Source organism: Vitis vinifera, chromosome 7, assembly GCF_030704535.1.
Source record: "Vitis vinifera cultivar Pinot Noir 40024 chromosome 7, ASM3070453v1".
NCBI classification, from domain to species: domain Eukaryota; kingdom Viridiplantae; phylum Streptophyta; class Magnoliopsida; order Vitales; family Vitaceae; genus Vitis; species Vitis vinifera.
The window spans coordinates 26,171,395-26,195,334 of NC_081811.1; the positions used below are offsets into that span (position 1 = coordinate 26,171,395).

Below are 23,940 nucleotides of genomic sequence, written 5' to 3' on the forward strand. Positions count from 1 at the left end.
ATAAAGTATTCCTAACAAATTTTCTTATTTTATAGGAAAACTAATTTATTTATTAATAATAAAAAAAAAAACTAGTTATGCACAAAAGAATTTGAGATACTTTCAAACTAACATAAACAATGATTAAGGGTCCAATAAATAAATTATTGTAACCTTTGTTGATGCATTTACAAATTATTATTTTTTATTGAATTTTGAAGCCTTGTCATTTCATACATAACCCATTGCATATACATAAAGAATTGTCTGGAATAACCAGAGCGCCCCAATCATTTTCCTTAATTTCTTAATCTTTGACCAATTGTCACAAAGACAAATTTCCATACTGACTTTTCTTATTGATGGAAGTCTTGTTTAGTCCTCCAAATCTCTTAAGATTTGGAAAGTACACAAGAAAATTTGACCAACTTTATTTTTTTACTTTAGTTGTATCAAATTTTCACCATAATTGTCTTAGGGATGTGGATGTTTGAACCACAACCAAATAATGCTTTTAGATGGACGTCCTCCACTCAACTCAAGTCGTGTCATGTTAATATGAAAATTATGATAATTTTAACCTACTTGACCTTTTTAAAAGTATTTAATAAAATTAAAAATTAAAATTTTAATATTTAATGATTTAACATGACTTTAATATGAATTTTATTAAATTTCTTAATATAAAATTTATTATTATTATTTTTTAACTATTAAAATGACTTTATGTCTACTCTTATTAATATAAAGCATAATAAAAGAAAAAAAATGGTTTTTTGATGCATTATTTTTATACTAAATTTGGCTTTTAAGCATTAAGTTATACTAAACATTTTCGGCCGAAAATTAGTTAAACTTAAGACTTAACATTTAGTGATTTAAGATAAGTTAATTAATTTACTAAATTTATGACTTAACAATTATTACTTAATCCTTAGTATAAGTATTAAGGTTAATTAATTAGTAAAACCCAATTATATTTTGATAAAACTAAGTTCAAAATCCTTAAAATTTTAAATTTGACATTTTTACTTCACTAAGATTAAGATTAAATAGTAAGTTAACAAATATGTATTAAGGGAGGTAAGAGTTTATAATTATGGTAGAGCTTGTAATAACTTGAAAGTTGTGAATGAAGAGGTACCCAAATCATTTTTTATTTTTTAATTTATTACTTTTAAGTAAACCATTTTACCTTACATGCTTAATCTATATGGTGGCAAAAATTTAGTTATGAAATCATATTAAGTTATGAATTAAGACTAAAATAAGATTGCTTTTCTTAGTTATGCTAGAAATGATTATCCATTGTACTAGAAATTGGATACTAAAATTTATTTATTAAGTCAAATTAAATTAAATTACTTTATTGATTTCCCAAATACCCCTCCCCTTAATTATGTTGTTGCTATAATAAAGTGCTATTTAAAATTTTTCAACTAGCCAATGTTTAATATTTGTTAATTTTGTTTTGCATCAATCAGCAAAGTAGGACTCTATTTGATATTTTCATAATGATTTGAAAGATTTGAAAGGATAAGTTGTCTTATTATTAACCAAACATAAAATAGAATAAGTAATATCATGATTTGTCCTAAATTGATATAAGAAATATTGAATCCTAAATTTATATTTGTTTTATTTGTTTTTGCTCACTTTACAAACAATACATTTTGATGAAAAAAAAATATTTTATAGTTTTAAAAGGAAAAGGATGTTAAAAAAATTATCCAAAAAACTAAAATAATATCAATATATAGCATTATTTAATATATACAAATGATTTTTTTTTATATTTAACAACATAATATAATATTTTTATTTATAATTTTTGAATATTTTATTAAAAACAAAAAACAAAAATTGTTTATTAAATCATAAATTACAAAATGATTTCTAAATAATTCTAAACATAAGAAATTTTCATACTTTTAACATAGCAAACATTAGGACATAGTATATTCTTTCTAAACATATTAAATATTAAAATACAATATATGTTTTATTTTATTTACACGATATTTATTTCTATCTAATATAACATCCAATGATACCATCAAATATCCCATCACAAACCAAACGTATCTTTGATCTATTCTCAGCATGGTTCCACAGTTCCACTAAACCTAGGGTGGGTGCAAGATGCCACACCATAGCACCCAACACAAAGCTTCTAGACCTAGGCCACTGAGCCACTTTGATGATGCTTCTATCCTATATCCACTCCGTAATGAATGCGTTTAAGTTTGCACATTTGACTGGGTTGGGCCACACATCCTGGTCAAAGCTAAAAAAGACGCTCTCTATCCTATATTCACTGCATAATGAGTTGCATATTAGAGCGGGTTAGGCGAACTCAAGCCCTAATGGCTCATACCAGGCGAGACTGAAGATTACGGTGGCAGCCTTGATCTGCCATGAAGGCCTTAACCTACGGTCTGGTCTAGGCTTAGCCCACTATGGTCGAATCGTAGTTGACATACTGATTTCAGAAATAAAACTTTCAAAGATATTTTATTTTATTTGTTTATATATATATATATATATATATAAAGAAGAAGAAAGAACGAAAAACCCCTGTATACTTGACAAGATAGGGTAGAATTCGAGCATTAATGGCATAGACTGGGCCGCACTCAGGCCACAGGGTGGTAGGGCTGCGTGGGAGTTGAGACCGGCTTGAGGGCCAGGCCTGAAGTGATTGACATTAACTTTTAAAATATCAATTTATAGGCACGTTACACACTAGTTCGTCTAAAACCACTCTGGTTGAGCATACAAGAAAAAGAGAGAGCATCAACAGGTATGGAATAAGGAAAGGCATCTGCATCCGATGTTGGTTTGAAAAAGCGTATTGAGATATGAAACATTTATGGCAAGTTGGCAACTACCTCAGAAATAAATGTTTCAAGGAATGGGAACTAAAGTCTATATGATTCCGTTAAAACCCAGAATCAATGACACTCGTAGGCTAGAAAAGAAATTCGATTGAGTCAAGAACCTACATATGGAGTATAAACGTGACTAAAATGTAGAATTCCATTCCCAATTGAAAACCCTGTCTGTCCCTTGGGGAAAATTAAAAATAATTAAATTAATCGTTCAGCCAGAGGGAATGAGGAAGAAGATAACATGTTCCTGACCAATTAAACTGGCAGAGCAAGGCAGCTTGTCAAAGATCCAGTAATTGGGCCTTCACCGAATCCAGCAGTCAAAAAGCACAATTAAGTTTCAATCCAATAGGGCCCAATTTATGGTCAACCAAACCGCCATACAAACCAAAAACTAAAAGAACTTCTGCTTAAAGCCCAGGCTTTTAGTGGGATTAATATGTGGTTTAGCAATTAACATCACCAGCTGACATGGAGCGAGCAGTGGGAGAGCAGAGACAAATGGATGGAAAAATTCTTTAAGTCTGAAATCACGTACAAGTTAAATCTTAAAACATCAGCACACATAAAATTTGACCATAATGACAGACTAAGTTAATGAAAGTCACCATTTAATGATGACCAAAACATGGAAGACTTCCATAATAAATGCAAACCTCACCCAACTAACAGAAAATTACAGGAAGATTGGGTCCTGACCAAGCATAAGAAGGTACCATCCTTTTTTATGGTATCTGAGATTCACTCTATGATGCGCGGCTTCTGCTGCTTTCTGCATTTCTAATCGGGTAGAAATAAGGATGGGCCTGCATCACATGGATGATGGTTACTTCAGAACTGGCCTTGGAAGCCAATGAAATAGAAACAAATAAACATAATGAACACAGCCCCTATTCTATGTAAACACCATCTGAAATAGAAATAAATAAGCATCCTAATGAACATACAGCTTCAATTTACATGTAAACACCATACATTCATGAGTCCAGATGTCCTTAATACATTAAAGTGGTAATGTGGTATATGAAGAGTTCTGTTTCCCCCCTTTTAACTTACATTTTCTATGACAAGGTCAAATTCTCACATCTTCATTCCAATCCAATCAAATGGTTTAAAAAGCTAATGCATTAAAGAGTATTTACAGTAGTTCAGCGTTCATTTTTAGGGCAATAATGATCAGGGGTTTTACCATTGCTTCTTTTGCGGTTGGCCTTTCTTGGTGATCATATCGCAGCAACTTGTCAAGAAAGTCAATTGACTTGGAGAAAAGAAATCACATGATTACTAACACCACAAAAAGTTAATGGAATCAAAATTTCAAGTAGAAATGACAAAACAGTCTACCTCAGGGACTGCCAAATGTTGGTTATCAGCATTAACAAATTTCGTCCATGGTTTCCTGCTATGCCTACATTAAAAATATAGAAAGATAAATATTCTCAAGTCCTTCCCAGTTGAAATTAATTAATTAGAGAATTAACAGAATGAACACTGAGATCAAATCACCAACCTCCCCACGAGAGCAGCAAGATGCGGGTCTAACTCTAAGCGGTACTTGTTCAGATAAGCATTTAATTCATCAGTCCCAAGCACCTGCAGAAGCAAAGGATGAGCTTGCAGGTTAGATTTTCATTCCTTTCTAGCCAATTCTAAATATTTCATTGTAAGATTCCAAAATCACAGAGATAAACGCACCCATTCATTTATGCATGTCAATGAGTTTACACACACACACACACACATATATATAATGCTGTTCATTTTTTAATATATATTTTATGTTTTATTTTTGGTAGTCTAGCTCATAGGCCAAGGGTTCCTTCCCAATTCAAATTCAACCCTTCATATCCTTGATGGAGGAACACACAACACCACCAGATCAAGATGCCAGCACTAAATGTTTGGTTAATTCTGTCATATCTGAGTCATGCTGAACATAATGCTATCTCCAAGCTAACACAAGAAGTTGAATGTTGCCCCCACAAATCATGTAGAACAGAGACACTATAAGCAACAAATGATATGCTTATCTTACACCTGTACCTACTTGCAAAAGCACAAAAACATACTATATGGACAAATATTCTTACTAATATACAGCTCTCTGCAAAGACTCACTTTCAAAATGATATAATTAAGCTGTTGGAATTCAGATGTTCCTGATATCTACTAGTTGACAGAGAGAAATTTAACACTTACCTTAGCTATTTTAACCAGTTGATCATAATTATCATGCCCGTAGAAAAATGGCTCCTTGCGGAAAATCTGTATGGCACAAGCTTTTAAAATAAGCATCACAGTAAAGAGTTGACACCACATACCTTTGCATGGTGTCAAAATTGGAACCACCTTGCCATCTGCCACCCATGGACGAATATGCAAGCAGATCAAGATCAACTTATCTTTGGCATTACCAAGAAGATCTACCCAATAAAATGTAAGATAAAAATTTTTAGAAAAAAAAATCTCATGTGACCAATTTAGAAAAAGTTCACACTGAGTCATTATCAAACACTTAAAGATCATTCAGGAAACCCACAACTTGCTATGTCCAGGTCCACTTGCATACAGACCATAGTGAATTTGTACAGATGGAGAATCTGAAAACTGCCTTGTGACAGTTCGAACTATGAAATGCCATGTCTGCAACAAATGAAAATAAAAACTACCAAAATAAACAAATACAGTAGGAGGAAATGCTCACCATTCCAGCAAACATACAACCAAGGCTCCACAAATCTAGAGAGTAATCATAGTCTTGCAAATCAACAAGAAGTTCGGGACCTTTAAAATATCTGCAAACAGGAAGTAGAGAAAGAAGAGAAGAGAGTAACATTTGCACATCAGTTCAGAGTCAATACATACAAAAGAAAAATCAGAACTTTTTATCCAAACAACTGTAGGCTTGTGGGTTTTAAATTCTAGTAGTTACAATTTATCAACAAAAAAAAAAAAAAAAAAAAACTCTAGTAGTTACAATGTACAACCAAATAAATGAGATAATATAATCTAACATGAATTGCATTATTGAAGACGTGTTTTTCTAATGAGTTCGTCCTATAGCGCTCCTGAGTTTGATCAACAGTCATTGCATCCCTTCATAGTACAAATTCTCATAACACAAAGTAGGTGGAATCCGATTAGTCAACAGGCAATCCTTGCTTCATGGAAATGTCCTCCCATTTGCACTCCATGTGGGTAGTGATTAATATTGGCAAAGTGAGTTGTGGTAGATAATATGTGCTTCATTACACATGTAGTAGCATTTTGCCTTCTTGTGGCAAGTTTTAATAATGCTTTATGGCCATAATGATGCTTAGGTATGTGACTTGTTGCCCTTGTTCTGGAGTTAGGGGATCTCAAAGTATCCCATGCCAACATGTGTTTGGTCAAGATGCCCTTATCTTTTATGCACTTATATAATAGCCCTAGCCTTTGTTGCTCATGAGCAATTTTGTGAAGTCCAAACGGTTTCTTGATTTGATGATTGGGTTATCATGCTGAGGGAGGCCAAAATTCAACTTATGCATTAAATGTGGGGGCTCAATCATATGGTAGCCGTCATCACCCACACGTCTCCCTGTTGGATCCTTGCCATGTGATGCTTTCAGTTGCAACTTCTCAATGGCCTTCTTGCTGGGGTTAATTCTTGAAGAGGCCATTCACTTCAGGCAAAGTTTTTTTGTGTTGTTTGAAGACCCATTCATCAAAAAGGATAGCTTTTCTAGCTTTCTTAGTCAGTTTCTCACTTTCCTGGGTATTTTGCTTTAGGATGGCTAAATGAGGGCCTCATAAGCCAAAAACCGACTGGATTAAAGAGGAATTCAGAGTGGGGTATGGTGTCCCTTTGACCCAATGAGTTGTTCTTGCATCAATGGACTTTTCAAGGATAGATTGAGACTCCCTTTGCCTTCTTTGCTGAGGAAACGATGTGTTATCTGGGTCTGACCCCCTTCCAATTTTGACCAAGTCTTAAGAACTTTGATCCCTTTACGTGTACTTGGCCACATGCAAGAGGCGGTGGGGATTTTTTGAAGGTTTTTTTTTCCTTCTTTTTCTTCTTCTTCCTAGGAAAAATAAGAGGCCAAATCAGAAAAGCTAGAGAAATTACACCATTTTGATGAACAAACTACCCAGGATGTTCTTTTTGTATACATCCTACATTCCAAATACTTGGTGCTCCTACTAATAAAGACATGGACCGGGGCTTGTTTACTGTCACAGTGGACTAGGAGTATGGCAAGTCTGAAGTGCAAGAGGGTTCAGTTGTCCCCCATTGCCATGGCACTCCCTTAATGGTTTTTTTTTTTTTTCTCCTTTCTTTAATTACCGTCTTTTGATGCGCATATTCCTTTTGTTGCACCCTATGAGATTGTAAGCCACTTCTGGATGAGGAGCAAAGGTTAGAGATCAAGATGTGGTTTGGGTTGGCTATAGAGTTGAGACATTAACACTTACTTTTGAAACTGGCACAGTTATATTCAATTTCTGTAACTTAAGGTTTGATTAATCCTATTGTTGGTAAGTTTTCCATGAAAGGTAATCCTGAATGTCAGAGAAGTTGGTTTCCTACATCCTCCTGATTCATTGGTGGAGTGCTTTAAGTGAAAGATGGAGTTTGATGGCCACGTCAAGGATTCTCCTCAAAGAATATTGAATCCAGTATAAGGGTACATCAGCACTTCTGATTCCCTGGGTACAGCTATGATGACCTGATTGGCAAAGGCTAAAGCCAAAGCTCATGGTAGGGTGACACTTTTCTACTTCTTTAAAGGCCAATCACCCATATTTCCCTCATTCTTTAGTGAATATTTCTTCAAAAGGGTAGCTAAGGGTCATCCTTCGAGTTCATGACCCACCTCGCCCATCTAGTCAACAAGGAACCCTTATCAGCATGTCTAATCATTTACTCCCTCACCAGTTCTTTTCTTGTGCTATATAGAGCAAGTGCCAAGTGGGGGGTTTCTGCTGTGTAGCTTGTTGAAAGAGGTTGTGCATGTTGTGTTGGTTGGTGAATCACTTAGTAAGGGAAGAACGCTATCTTGGCCAAATTCCTCGATGTTGTCTTAATGGACCGAGCCATAGGCCATGGATACATGATTTTGGCATACATCTACTTCTCTTTCCCATTTCTTCCAAATCCAAGTCGCGCTACCCCATCATGCGAAAGAACCAATTTTTTTTTTGAGAGAGAGAGGTAATAAAAGGGTTTGCATTAGAAACACCTAAAAGCGATGAAACAGGCACACATGAAGTATACAAACAACACCCAAAAAAGCTAAGTAGTAAGGAGACAAAAAAGGTCTTCCCCTTACCTAACAAATAACCAATGTACAAAACCAATCATAGACTAAGTGTGATCCTCGATATATACCCTAGCCCAATTCACAAAAGTACACATGAAAAAAGATTTAATTGTTTGGTCGAACCACATGACATCATTTGAAAGCTCTTCCATTCCTTTCTTTCTAAATAGACCACATTAAGCATAAGGGTGCAACCCTCCACGCTTTCTCCCATTTTTTACCCACAACAGATTTGTGTCAACCTAACAGATTCCTCCTAAGTGAGGAATGCATAACCCACCACACACCAAATCAAGTTCCACAACATTCTAACCTTACCACAAAACAATAGTAGGTGACCAGTGGTTTCCTTCTCTTCTTTGCACAAGTAACACCTATTCGGAATATTCCATCCCCCTTTTCAATGGGTAGAGAGTAAAAAATATGCTCCAAGACGCTTCCTAGGCACAAAAACTAACCCTCACTGGAGCCCCTGACCTCCAAAGAATACTACACGAAAAAGGATCTCTAGAAGCCTTAGTGTAGGAGCAATAAAGAAATCTAACTGAAAATTTTTTGTTCCAGCTTTTTCTTCAGCTCAGAATGTCCTTCACTTCTCTTCTAACAACCAAGGGTTATAGTTTGCAAAACAAAATCTCCACTTCTCCCATCTCCCAATCATTAAGATGTCTTGAAAAGCAAGGGCTCCAGCTACCCAAATCCCCACCCTCCTCCCAAGCTTCTGACACCCAACCGTCTTTATTTACTGCCAATAGAAATAAGTTAGGGAAAGCTTCTTTCAAAGTTTGGTCTTCGCACCACAAGTCTTTCCAAAACTTAACCCTTCTCTCATTCCCAACTATAAAGTGGGATATATCAACTATGACCATGAGCAGTTCTTCAATGCAATGTTGGCATTCCCATAGCAAACTAAATATTTTTTTGGCTCGCAAATTTGGTGGCCATTCCTTCTTAATTATTGTGCTAATTATTTTCCCTACTTTTCCTTTTATCCCATCTTTTACTTTTGAAGGCTACTGAACATATAATGGGTTTGTATTATTGGTATGTTGTGTTGAAAAAGAACCATTTGGGCTTATAGTCTCAAATCTGCAATATCGTTTCAGCTGATAGTGAGTTGATAGCAGAAATAAATCAACTTTGAGCAAGTTGTGAGAAAGAAAGGAAGCTTTTGCAAGAGTTGAATGTTGAACCTTTTCAGTTGAAAGTGAGGTTATTGAAGGCACACTCCCATTCCCTTGAAGATGCATAATGGAGAAAAGAGTAAAAAGATTGGGGAGGGGGGTGGGGACTTAGAGGTAGTGGTCTCTACAGGCCACTGGTGGGAATTTTGTTCTACTAGGGGTTCTTTGTTTGTTCCGAGAAAGGTTTTTCCTCTGTTTTGGTTTTTGCTAAAGGGTTCCCAACCCTTGTGGGAGTTGGGTGTTGGCGGGAAGGTGGGTTTGAATCTTTCTCTTCTCTTTTCATGCCTTCAAGCTCCTTTAATATATTAAGCTTATTTATCTATCAAAAAAAAAAATGGAGAAAAGAGGTGGTGGACAATTTTTGGTTCATCACAAAGGTTGGCAATCTCCTTGTTTTCAAATTGTTTTTTGTTTTCAATAATCAAAGTGTGTATGATTTTGAAACAAGAGATTATATGTGTTCAGATGAATTATCGCATTTTTTTTTCCTTTGATTTGCACATAGGATTCGACTTCGATCCATTTTCTGAAATCATTGGTGGCCATAAGCAAATACCTAGGTTGCCAAAGGCCCGACTAAGTAAAGTCCCCACTATGCAAATGGCCACATGTTTATAGAGGTTTGGAGATTAGTAGAGACTAGAGGGTTATAGGATTTTGCTAGCAAACCTTTGGCATTACTCACATCTTTATACATATCTAATCATGTCTTTTTGCATTTATGACCAACAATAGCCTATCCTAATTGCTCAATGTGCCATAGAATTTCTTCCATCGTGGTTTCTACATTGCCCTTAACGCAATTCTGCAAGGACAAATTGTGCCTCACTATGTTTACTTGAGGTATTGTCCACCTACAAACCTTTGATAGAGTTGTTCTATCTGTTTTTTTTTTACTGTGTCAAGCTCTTCAAAATTGTGTGCGCCAATTTCTTTACTCATAGGGATTCAACATTCTTCCTATTCTGGATACATGATGATTAGGTGCTCCTAGTACTCCTTTCTAGGGTTGAAACTGCCTTCATTGACTACTATAAATTTGTCTGTTTCAATTACTGGTCCCTCAAATAGTCCATGGTGATGGTTTGCTCTTCACCCCCATTGGAGATTGGTGCAAGATTGGTGTATAGATCCACCAAGACATTTTCTTCTTATGGTATATTTCTTCTCATGGTATTTGCCCGATTTGGAATTCAAAGAATCCTCCAATCATGACTTGATATACTACTACTTGTAAGTCGTAGAAGACAGGAAGTCATGAAGCCCAAAGAGACTTGGCTATTAGTATTTTGTATTTTAGGACTCTGTATTCTACTTCATTGTTTGAAGTAATGCATCCTAGGGTGATTTCCATTTTTATGATTCCATGTGGTATTTCTTGTCGGATTCCGAATCCAACTCCACTCTAACTAAAGGGCTTGTTAGTGTGCAATATCCACCTGGATTCATCTTCATAATTGTTTGGGCGGTTCCTCGATCATTCAACTCCACTATTGAATTCAACAATGAAATCAGTGAGCACTTACTCTTTCAAAATAGTCCAAGGTTTATAGGTGATATGATACTCAATAAGTTTGATAGACCAATTGCATATCCTTTCGGAAAGATACGAAGGATGTTTTTGGGTGGATATGTCGTCCAAACCATTGCTCCATGCACCCAAAAGTAAGATTAGAGATTTTTGGCAACTATTAGTCTGGCTAACCCTAACACTTGTTAATTATACCAAAGTTCGAGGCAGACTAACCCCTTGCTAAAGTAGTATATTGATCACTTTTCCTTTCTCTTAGTTTGAAACAAGACAATACTTATTGCTACTAACAAAATTACCAAGGAGATGTACAGGCTCTCTCTTATTTTAGGAGCCAATAGTTTATCAAAAAAGAAAAAAGAAGTTGATAGCATCAAAGGTTTGGATAAGTGCTCTTTAAGCTAGAGGAATACTTTATCACATTCACCATCTCACCCAAAAACTTCTTCTTTAAGGAGATCATAGATTGTTTTGCATCTGTCAATGCATAGGTACAAGAACTTTGATGGTGTTGTGGTTGTTCTAGTCAACTCTTACACTTCCTTGTGGGTTCTCAATGCCATCATGTTTTGAATTGATTGAATCTAGATACAAATTACCAAGATCCTCCTTCATGTGACGAGGCGCCCTAATAATTTCCCCAATGTAGCAATAAAGTTATATTTCACTAGGTTAAGTTTTACCCTAAAATTTCTATGGATTTTGAATGCTTCCTCCAGATCCATGCCATGGTTTTTTATGTTTTTGCTTTTGACAAGAATGTTATCCACAAAAACCTCCATGTATTCCTAATTTGTTCTTTGAACATTATGGTCATCCAACTTGAAAGGTAGCGAGGCACCTAAAAAGCCTAACCTTATAGTAGGACAACCCTTGCTAGGTGTAGGTAATGCAAGAGTCTTTTTCCTAATTGTCAAGGTGCATTGGGGTTTAGTTATATCCTACATACACATTTTGGATAATGAAGGCTTTGTGTCCTACAATTGAATCTATAAGTCAGTCCATGAATAAGAGTAGGAAACTATATTTAGGGTAGACATTGTTGAGGTGAATGAAGTTAACACTCTGTGACACTTCTTCTCTGAACCTTGCTTTTAATAGTCTATCGATGACCTACATTCCTAAAGGGGTTGAACCTTAGCTACTTCCATTTAACTAGTGGGAAGTTAAGGTCAACCTTCAGGTGATAACACATGATCATTGGCGCATTTCTTGATACCCCAAGTAAACACATTAGAATTGCTTTTTAGATAGCTCCTAGGGGATGATGATTCCTAATGGGCAGCCTTCCCTTACTCTTCACCAATGCAAACAACATTGGTGTCTTCCTTTGTGGTAGGATAATCTCCTAAGACCTCTTGTAAAGGGAGGTGTCCTACATTAATCGTTATTTGCCAAGTCCTTTTTGTTATTTGCCAAGGCTAGGAATATGATTGCATGGTGTTTTTGAGAGGTTGTCTGTTGCCCAATAATCTCCACCACCCCAATCTTTATTATTTTATGGTAGGTAGAGGTTGTTGCTCTTAGCACATGGATCCATTCAACCGAGAGTAGCACTGTATGGAGAAATCAGCTTTTTAACTGGGAATTGTATCATAATTTCAACTATTCCATCCATAATAGGTTTGCTTGTTTAAGGACATACACCATGAAATCCTATTGGCATAATTTTGGTGAGGATCAAGGAATTTTGCGTTTTTAGTAGAGTATTAACAGTCCAAAATTTTGCTTTTGGTAGTTAATCCATTTCATTTTAAAATCAATGCACATAGTACAAAATATTTTCTCCCTGTCTCTATTTAATATTGAACCAGTTGTTGATTCCTTAACACAATTGAGACCACAAGTATTAGCTAACAAAAAGATTTCATAATTGGTGGAAGTTTGAGTAGATTGAGAGGGCAATTAGTGGAACCACATTGATGCAACTCCTTGAAGGCTTAGTGAGGAGGCAATAGAGCATTCCATCCAAGTCCCTTTCCAGTGACATTATAATGGTGCAAATTCTCAACAAGGCCTCCTTTTGTATCACATACACTGAATTTCAGGATTGAGATGCACTTTGGTAGTTCCTATTGGAGCAAGGTTAAGACCAAAGGGAATTTAGTTACCTTGATCTAGACTTGCAAGAAGAGAATATTTCAAGCCAACCCCCTCTCTCCCTCTTTCCTTCCCCTTTTTTCCCTACTCTTCAATCTCAATTGTCTATAGCTTCATTCTTTGGACATCAACAACAAGTTCTTCATATCTTTTTTCCAGCAATTCCTTATCCCATTAGGTGGTCTTTCCCTTCCTTCTTTCTGGAAGATACCTGACCTGTTTGAGTTTGCATATAGAATCTAATTCAAGAGCTATCAACCTCATTAACTTCATAGTAATGCAAAGTAGTGGCTTTTCAGATCAACCTAGTTGGGGTCAAGTTTATTGCATGTTTGTCTATCTGTTCTAGTAATGTGGCCGACCTTAAGACCATAGCCTCAATATGTTGTTGTTGAGTTTCTACCATTATTCAACCTGGTCTTTTATCTCCACCATCTGATTTTGTACAGTTAGAAACATTGATTCAGTATCTGCCTAGAATGGCGGTTCTTCTATCCCTACCAATCTTAGCTTCTTCTTCTTATCAATTTCTAGTGAGAATCTAATATTTTCTACAATCAGCACAAATTGAAGCGGTGTTTTCTCTATTGAGTTTGACCATTTGTAATTATATCTATTTATCATCCTCACATTCCACATGGATGATGATTTGAGATCAGTACACGACAATTTGTGGCAAATAATATGTGGTGCAGCAGGTTTGTGCGGCAATATTTTGTCTTCTTGTATCAAATTTTAAGGATGATTTCTAGCCATAATGATACTTAGGTATATGCCTCCTTGTCCTCATCCTAGGGTAGGGGATCATGAAGTATCCCATGACCACATGTGTATGGTTTCCTTAGATTTTATGCAACTACAATTACAACTAAGATCCAAACCCTTTTTGAACTTCAGCCCTTTTAAGTTAGTTTCTGGTCCCTATGATTTTTTCCAAGGAGGTGCAATGTGACATTTTTGCCCCAGAGATTCTTCAATCCCTCCTAAGAATGCTCAATTTAACCATGAATTACTCAAGTCAAAACAGAACTCTTCCTTATTCTGTTGAAGAAGCTTAAAAAATATGCCAAAATACTCCACCAGCCATCCAAGTATCTTAGGTACAAAAAATTTATTTGTTGTTCAGTTGTTCTCATTTTATGTAGTCAATTAAATTTCCTTTGCCTCTCAAGTAAAAAAGTTAAACAGGACCATGTTCACATAGCAGAGTTATGGTGCAAACAGAAAGAAAGGAAATGGTAGTTCTACCAAAAAACAAGGAGAAAAAAAATGTAAATATACTATGCAAAATAATTAAGCTTCCATTAAAGAAGAGGGGGAAAGAACCTTGAAGCAACCCGAACATTGTATTCTTTGCCAGGATGATAGAACTCTGCCAGGCCCCAATCTATAAGACGAAGTTTACGCTGCTCATGATCAATCATGACATTATGTGGCTTTACATCTCGATGCATGATACCCTGTGAGTGGCAGTAATCTAATGCCTGCATATATAAAGAAAAAGATTCTACCAAGTTAACTAAATGAAAGTTCACCTAACAAACCAACATGAATACTTCGTAAAATATATGCAATATGCCAATGCAACTATAAAACTCCAGAGATTCATAAGATCATGGCTTAAGACATTTACTCATAATGACAATAACAAATATATGGAAAGAGAATTGAGCATAAATAAACAGAAATATCATTCCTGAACAAATGAGCAGCCCAAGTGAAAATTAATAGTATCATGTATGAATGAGGTGACAGTGACAAATCAGAAAGCATAGCTCAATGAAAAAAACAAAAAGGAATTCAATGAAAAGGCAAACTAAATAATTTCAAGCCTTGTATCATCAAACAGGCAAACAGTTAAAAGTCAAATTCAACTAGATTAAGCCCATTAGAAGGTCCAATAATTAAAAGTCAACAGTTCCAAGAAAAGAAAGGTTATCAGGAAACATAGGAAAAGGGTACAAAATTAGGTATGAAACACTAAACAAGGCCAGATTTGGAGAGAATTTGACATCATTAATTATACTTGATAAAACTTCCATGTTATTATACAATGAAAAGGTGTGAAGCCAGCTCAAAAGTACCCCTACTTTAAAAATCATAAAAATCTAATTAGCGGTTTGCCTATCTATCTTTCCCATGGTGATCAAAATTCTTAAATGACAATTGACTGATGTCAGCAGCATTCCACTCACTACCCCTACTGCCATCCTACCACTACCAACAGTGCCAACCTTCTTCTGCAACACCAAACCTGAACCACCACAATCACATATCAATAACTAGACCACAACTCTAACACTAAGACTGTCACTGTACTAACATCACCACCCAGTCATCGTGCCCTACAGGACCCCACCACTCTGCTCACCTCCATATTATCAAATTATTCTGTTGCACCAAATTTTCATCATAGTAAACATAGAGATAATGCAGAAAAGAGAATACTTTTGCACACTAGCCATGTGCTTCATCACATTATCGCAAGGAAAAATGAGAGAGAGAGAGAGAGAGAGATCTTACCTTTAGAAGTTCATAGATGTAATATCGAATATCATAGTCTGAGAGAGTTGGATAAAGCACTTTAAAATCAGTATTATTCACGTATTCAAATATTAGACTTGGGGTCTTTGATTGCTGATCTCTAACAATATCAAGCAACTTCACAATATTTGGCCCACCACAAAGGTTCTGCAGTATTTTAATCTCCCTCTTGATCTGTATTTAACAGAAAAGAAATGAATGGAAGTAAATCTTCACAAATTTATTGTGTGAAATATGCTATGCAGCAAAAAGAGAAAACCTTCTTGATCTGTATTTAACAGAAAAGAAATGAATGGAAGTAAATCTTCACAAATTTATTGTGTGAAATATGCTATGCAGAAAAAAGAGAAAACCTGTATGAGTATCATGAAAACAATGAACCATTCACTGCAATATATGGGAAGAAAGTCACACAAGGTTCATTCCTGAAATACGGAGAGAAATGCAAATCTCTTCCCATTCACTTGAAAAAGCAATCAGCATCAAATTCCCAAATTAATAGTACCTTGAAGGTTGAACTTGAGTGTGAGAAATAAGCATCTAGCTTGTGGTTTGGAATGAGCAAAAAAAGTAAGTGACCAGCATGGAGTTACATACAGGTAGGTCATACCAATTGTCATATCCAATTTGGAGGTTACAACAATGTAATCAAGATTATGAATTGCATTTGGGGAGGCATTGAAGAAGGGTAAATAGGTTTCCAAAATTGTTATTAGTTTCTTCTTGGTACATTTATCATGTATTAAGCAAAAAGAATATGGGCTTTTTAGAAGATATTTGGTTCGGTTTATCAAACTATTTTTATGTTTTTACTCCAATTAAAGGTTATGACTTTGTTATATTTACTAACTTCATCAAAAAGCCTTTAAATTTCAATTAACATGGCATTTCTGAGTAAATTTTAGGTTTATAAGAAGCCTTCAATAAGTGTGACATGAATACCATCTTGTATTGATTGATTTAGAGTGTCTGAGCAGAAGTTGTTCTTTTCAAAAAACTATGAACTAACAAACTGCACTAGAATTGAACATAGTTAATTAGAACCTTACAAGCTAGCCTAACTATTCTGATTAATAATGAATTACTGGTAGGATAAATTTTATGTTTAAAAAAGCCTTCCAGAAAGTGTAAAACATCTACAATCTTGTATCATTGAGTTAGAAAGTTTATGCAGCAACTATTCTTTTCAAATAACAATTATGAAGCAATGAAATGGACTAGAATTTGACAGAGTTAAATAGAACCTTACCAGCTGACCCAACTATTCTGATTAGCTATGGCTTGCTGATTGGATAAACACAGTGGGATGCACATACCAGACATTGAGAAAGGCAGACTTCTTATATTATGCACCAATTCATTTATAATTTGTTATGAGCATGAAAGATGATCATTGTCACCCCAATGACTCAAGTTAGGACTCATACATCCACAAGACACAATGCATCGAAAAGCTCAAAATGTTAAACAAACCAACAAACAAGAAATTCTGGTGGAATAAATAAATTTCCAAGAAGCTGCAAGTCAATATAAAAGAGGGCCTCACCTTTTTCTTTTTCACGGGTTTGAGTATCTTAATAATACACTTCTCATTGTCGGTGCAGTGCACGCCCTCGAACACTTCACTGTATTTCCCCCTCCCAACCTTCCTCACCACCTCATAATCGTCCTGCTCCCTGCATCAATCAATAATACACAAAAACATTCGGTCAAACACCTAAAAGCGTATAAAACCACCTCTATCGACCAATCCAGACACAAATTATCCAATCGAACCCAAATAAACAAGGAAAAGTCGAAAATTTTCTTATCCGTACATAATCAGGTTTAAATTATATTAATCTCTAAAAAGAAAATTCAGATAACTGAAATTGATTAGAGGTTCTCGAGGCCCTGAGTCCCAAATAATTGAAAATCCATTCCTACATTTCCTTGGAAGCTAAACGGGATCTTTAAGGTAACCAAACTATTACCCCCATTGAACGGTGAGGGACTCGTAGTCCCAATACTCTTTGGGCCGGATCACATTGATGTCAGCGTAAACCCTAGCCTTGGAGGGAGCGCCGGGGCGGCGAACGGATTTTCCGATTCTCTGCGCCAGGGTTTCGGGCAGCGAGGACAGGGCAAAGCGGTGGTGCGACGGTGGCGGCGGAGGAGGAGGGGGAGATTTTTGGGGGTGAGAGAGTGGGGCTGGGGAAGAGGCGAGTCGATGGAATACGAGAAGGGACGGCGGAGATTGAGAGAGGTGAGAGGAAGAGGACGAAGGTAAGCGGAGGGAAAAGGCGAGGAGTCTACGGTGAGAGATGATGAATCGCAAAGGCCTTACGGCCATCAAAGGGTGTCCAATTTGGAACTAGGCTGTCTTCCGGGATCCCCTCTCTCTCATATACCCTTTTATTACAGCCTCTCTATACGACGCCGTTTCCACTTCCTGTGGGCTTTCCGGAATGGTGATTATGGTGTCGGATGATCATCCCTGGATGTTTATTTGAAACGGGCCTGTCACTTGGGCCCCGCTTTGCCCAATCCTTTTACATCATGTTCCCCCATGTAAGGTCTGTTTGGATGATTACACAGCAACTCATGAGAATTTTTTTTTTTCAAAGCTTATTAAGGGTGTAATGACGTGGATAAAGGTGTTTGGTAAACCAATTTAATAACTTAATTTAAGTTATTAAATAAATTAAATATATTTAATAAAATAACTTAATGGTATAACTTAAAGTCAAAACCAATTTTACATAATAAATAAAAATAATTAATTTATTTTTAAGTTTTTATATTTATTTTATCTTTTTATCATCGTTTGTCTTAATTATTTTCATGATTTCTTTTGTTACTTCATAACTTTCATTATTACTCAATCTCATCTTAATTATAATATATAAGAAAAAATATATTAATTTGATAATTTAAAATAAATTTTAAGTTAATTTTATCCAATAACTTTAATATTTAAAGTAAAAATCAAATAGTGAATTTTAAATTAATAATTTAAGTATAATTTAACTTAAAATCAACTTAAATTATTAAGTAATAAGTATTAAATTTTACTAAATATCTATTAAATTTTTAAAAATCATCATTTTTATGTTAGAAAGTAAAAGGAAATAAAAACTTTATTTCATTTTAATGGTGTCTTTAATTCTCAGTTCCTCCTTTTCATTGACAGGACCGATGATCACCCCCTAAAGGCTAAACGGATTACCTTACCCACTAAGAAAAATAAAACGTCAAGGTCTCGTGAGAAAGCACTGGGGCTGTGCGTGCGTGGATCCAACACATCAATTCTGTTCTGTTGCAGCAGCAGCATCGCACTCTAGTACTGGCATCACCTGCAGAGCCGAAATGAGTCGAATGGCAAAGCCCAGGCCCTAGGTTCCCCCACCTACCACAATAAAAATCTGCAAGAATTTGGATGGGTCCCCTGGGCATCCATCCTCCTACCTGCCCCCACGTCCGGCAATATCGCCTTTTCTTTTCACATCGTCACATCAACATTACAAACATATCCCACCCCACTCTTGTAATCTCCACGTTTGCAGAAGTTGTCCATTGTCACGTTTCTTTTCCACTAGCTCAATCTACCATACATTCCAATTCAAAAACTTATTCACAGCTTTTATGATAAGAAGCGTCTTTTGAGAATTTTCTGAGGCCATTCCGTGCTATTCTAAAACTTCAATGTGGTTGAATTGATTCTATTAAAATAATTATAAATAATTGTTTGATGTGTTAGATTGAGTTTATATTTTTGTCTTATTGTCTTATTAAGTCCAATGTTTTTATCTCTGAGGGTTTTATGAACTATAATTGACTCAAAATTGTTTTAGAGTTCAGTTTAATCTAATTGGACGGACACCTTTCCAATCCGAAAGCTTCTTGCTGAATTTGTCTGTGACTTAATTCTAAAGTTCATCTCTTCATCTTCCCAACATGCCTTTTCAAAATAAATGAATTGGTTATTGAACAATCAAACATATTCTGACTTAATTAAGGATGAAGGAAAAACACCTTACTAACTCATACATTTGAACTTGACTCCCACTTAAATGAGAAAAAAAAACCCTATGCAGCATACTTGGGTACGAAGATTTGTATTTAATGAATGCACCGTTACTTCCTTTATAGATCTTTTAATGAATAGTTGAAGATGCAACCGATTAGGAGGAGGAGGCCCACATGCAGCTTTTGGCGCACCCCTATCACATAAAGGGAGGATAGGAAGATCAGATAGAGAGGTAGTATGTAGAGCAATTGATAGCGAGATAGTGGGTAGATGGATAGTAGGTAGAAGGATTAGACTTGACATACCTCCATGGTGACTGTAGATTGTACTGACCTTTGACTCACCTAATCATAATGAAAAAGTAGCTACGGATAGACAAAGAGTTTACTTATAGAGGAGGAGAGGGAATTGAAGCACTCGACTATCAAAGCTTGTGTATAAAACAAAAGTGCGATTCATATTTTAAGCATATATACATTTCAAATAAATATCTTATTCATATTTATGATAGAGTATGAGTTTCTAGTAATCTAGATTTATGTGAACGATATTGTTTTTGGGCCTACTTCCCATGACTTTGCCATTTGTTGCACGAAAGATATGAAAACAAATTTTGAAACGAGTACGATTTAGTAAGGATGTTAAGCAAATTTTTCATAAGAGCATGATAGGGAGTTTATTATGTCTTGTCTTGATATATCCTTTGGTGGTACGACTTGTGTATGTTTTTAGACCTGTTCTATAAAATCTCATTATCGTAAAAAATGATAATTCAATACATTTCCTTTATTATTATATCAGTGGTTAAGGTAAAATATGCAACAATAAGGAGTTACAACTAACAACTCTTATGATTGAAAATAAGAGTGCGTTTAGTAGTAATTTTATGAAGTGTTTTTAGTTTTTCTAATACTTTAATTTTTTTATATTTAAAGTATAAAAAATGCTAGAAACATTTCATAAAATCATTGTCAAACACACTCTTAGAGTCCGTTTGATAGTAATTTTATGAAATATTTATGACATTTTTAATAATTAAGTTTTGTTATTATTCAAATGTTTGAAATGCTATAAATATTTTTTAGAATTACTATCAAACGCACTCTAAATGTTTTTTACCATGAATTTGAACAAGGGCGTGATGTTTATAACATGTGATGATTATAGTGTTATTCGTATCTTTAAAAATCCAATTATGTATTCTCATATAAAACATATTGAAATCAATCATTACTTAATTCCGATTTTATAGAATAAAATGTTATTTTTGTAGAATGTATATTCAAGCCAACTTGGCTTTTAGACATCTTTGAGTGCAATATGTTTAACTCAACTTTTTGTTACACCCATATTCATATGCATGTTTCGTTCATTGATTCTTCACTAAAAGAGAGATCGACATAAGTGGATCTATTTTAGATGTTATGAGATTGCATATTTCTCATATACATGTTAATAGTTTACCATTTCCTATTATCACCTCCCAACCCCTTTTCAAATAAGGTATTAAGTTTTAACATGAGGTATTTTTCTTTGGTCAACTTACATTTTTTAATCAAAACTTATGGTCAAAGTGTATGAATCATATCACCCAATGAGAAGCAAACGAGAAATAAAAATAACGAGATTCAAGTTGGTCAAAGCAAAGCTTTTAAGAGTCATAGCCCCACTTGTCGTGGCCAAAGCAAGGTTTATGGATAGGAGCACCTCTTACACTTACTTGCTTCAATCCTTCTATTGACCCTATTACTAATCTTTCTATCACTAATCTATTTTAGTAACTTGTTCAACTTATCAATGAGATTAGTACGAGCATAACATCGACTAAATTTCGCTTAGGATAACATTGACGAGAGCCTTATAATGACGGAGTTGTGGGTCGCATAGATATTTTTGTTTGATGTATTAGACAAAAGATAAAGGTTGATTTTGGGATGCATTTTGGTTATTATGTTTATTATGTTTTGTCTTGATATATTATTTGGTGTTACAACTTGTGTATGTTTTTAGACTTGTTCTATAAAATCTCATTATCGTAGAAAATGATAATTTAATACATTTCCTTGATTATTATATAAGTGGTTAAGGTAAAATATGCAACAATAAGGAGTTACAATTAACAACTCTTATGATTGAAAATAAGAATGCGTTTGGTAGTAATTTTATGAAGTGTTTCTAGTTTTTCTAATACTTTAATTTTTTTATATTTCAAGTATAAAAAAAGTTAGAAACATTTTATAAAATCATTGTCAAACACACTCTTAGAGTCAATTTGACAATAATTTTATGAAGTATTTTTAATATTTTTAATAATTAAATTTTATTATTATTCAATTGTTTGAAATGCTATAAATATTTGTTAGAATTACTATCAAACACACTCTAAATGTTTTTTACTATGAATTTGAACAAGGGCACGATGTTTATAATATGTGATAATTATAGGGTTATTAGTATCTTTAAAAATCCAATTATGCATTCTCATATAAAACATATTGATATCAATAATTACTTAATTATGATTTTATAGGATAAAATGTTATTTTTGTAGAATGTATGTTCAAGCCAACTTGACTTTTAGACATTTTTGAGTACAATATGTTTAACTCAACTTTTTGTTACACCCATATTCATACGCTTGTTTCGTCTATTGATTCTTCATTAAAAAAAAGATCGACATAAGTCGATCTATTTTAGATGTTATGAGATTACATATTTTTTATATATATATATGTGTAGACCCCTTTTATGGGGGGCCCCGGGGGGAAGAGTTTTTTGGAGCTCTTCTTGGCATTTCTTTCTGAAACAAGGGGGGAAACCTTTTCTCCTAGAGGACGAGCTGCAAAGACAGGAAAAGGAGCAGAGATGGCCATGTTGGTGGTTGAGGAGTCGTGCCTGCTGATGAAGACACAGGAGAGTGGGTGATAAGGAGAGGGGGGTTTTGAGGTCAGGAAGAAGCTGAGGACACGGAGATGAGAAAGAGGGCAGAGGGAGCTAGAGGGAAGAAGAAGGACCGGGGGGGAGGGAAGCAATTGGAAATTTGACTCGGCTTCTTGGAGAGGATTGCCTTCAGACGTCAAATGCTACAGGTATATTTTGGCTAATCTTTTAAGACGGTTTTGTGGTGTTATAACATGTTCCTGTTCTTCATTCATTTGGGTTTTGTCGAATATTAGCTTGGCCTCGTTTAAGTTCCCTCATGAAGATATCTATAACCATGTTTTGTTTCCCATTTAATACTCGTTTGATTTCGCTCACCCTCCATCTAACCACTCCACTAAACTCATTTCTCCCTCTAAATCACTTTCTTTAAAACCCATTAACCCATTTCTTCCAGCCACCTTCCATTTGTCCCACCTGCTGTTTGCAGCTCACCATCAAGAAGCACTCGTCTAAAGTTGCCGTCCACGAGAGAATCCTTAAAAAGGCCCCTGTTTTCCTCTACCACTCTCAATCCTTGCGGACCCAAAGAAAGCTGGAGACCTGATGGATTTTGTGATGAAGTAGGACAGTGAAGAGATAGATGGGGAAGAGTACAGGAAAAAAGGTGATGAAAAATGAGGATGGAGGTGATTGTGTTGTTTGGCGGTGGTTGGTTCACAAGAAAATATTGGAGCTTCGTTCCTATGTATTGCTGTCTTTGCATTCCTGGTTCGTGGCTGTGTCATTTCACCCTTACCTAGGTGTTGGTAATCCTCCTGGATATAGACTAGGAGGCTCAAATGGCATTGGATGGAGGTCACTCTTAATTTGCCAGCTAAAGAATGGTGTCTCGTAGACCCACCAAATACAAATAACATTAATTTATGTGATGGGAATGAAAATATCACAATGCAAATAGGCCCCACAAGTTCATTTCTTTCATATGCTTTTGGGTTTGGCTGCTAGTACCTTTTTAGCTCACTTTTCCAATTACACTGACCACTTAGCACCTAGGTAACACGTTGCATGGCAAGCTACCAACCACCATTCACTATTTTATTTATTTATTCCTTCATGTTTTAATATTAAAGTTAAATTCTCCCAAAATTCCTATTTCTTAATTTAATTTCTAATTCCAAAATCCCATTTTTTTACATTCACTTACTTAATCTTTATTATTTCCTACATTATTATTATTTTATTTATTTACTTTTCAAATTTCCAATTATTAAATTTAATTTCCAAAATTCAATTTCCTAAATTTAATTTTTAAAACTCCAATTTCTTTTAAATTTAATTTCCGAAATTCCAATTTCCTTTGAATTTAATTTTCAAAATTCAAATTCTTCAATTTAATTTCCAAAATTTCATTTCTTTCAAATTTAATTTCTAAAATTCTGATTTCTTTCAAATTTAATTTCCAAAATCCGTTTTCTTTCAGATTTAATTTTCAAAATTCCATTTCCAAAATTTA

At 35.0% G+C, this 23,940-nt stretch overlaps 1 protein-coding gene across 1 annotated transcript; it reads right to left on the reverse strand.

The window, feature by feature from the left end:
- Window positions 1–3,372: 3,372 nt before the first annotated feature.
- LOC100262741 (casein kinase II subunit alpha) lies at window positions 3,373–18,031 on the reverse strand. The gene is made up of 10 exons (XM_002284297.4): window positions 17,509–18,031; window positions 17,082–17,211; window positions 15,515–15,709; window positions 14,318–14,475; window positions 5,575–5,665; window positions 5,070–5,135; window positions 4,381–4,463; window positions 4,215–4,278; window positions 4,060–4,128; window positions 3,373–3,676 (listed from the first exon to the last, which is right to left on the reverse strand). Exons 1-10 carry the CDS (start codon window positions 17,865–17,867, stop codon window positions 3,617–3,619), a joined length of 1,275 nt encoding a protein of 424 aa, XP_002284333.1. The 5' UTR covers window positions 17,868–18,031; the 3' UTR covers window positions 3,373–3,616.
- Between the last annotated feature and the right edge of the window lie 5,909 nt (window positions 18,032–23,940).

Bases quoted from the DNA above. Each gene is read 5' to 3' on its own strand.
- LOC100262741 (XM_002284297.4), bottom strand. From the start codon at position 17,867: ATGGCCGTAAGGCCTTTGCGATTCATCATCTCTCACCGTAGACTCCTC. The intron at 4,279-4,380 runs GTTGGTGATTTG...TTTTTAATGTAG, and splicing joins CTTGCTGCTCTCGTGGGGAG to GCATAGCAGGAAACCATGGA. The intron at 3,677-4,059 runs GTAAAACCCCTG...CATGTGATGCAG, and splicing joins CAACCGCAAAAGAAGCAATG to GCCCATCCTTATTTCTACCC.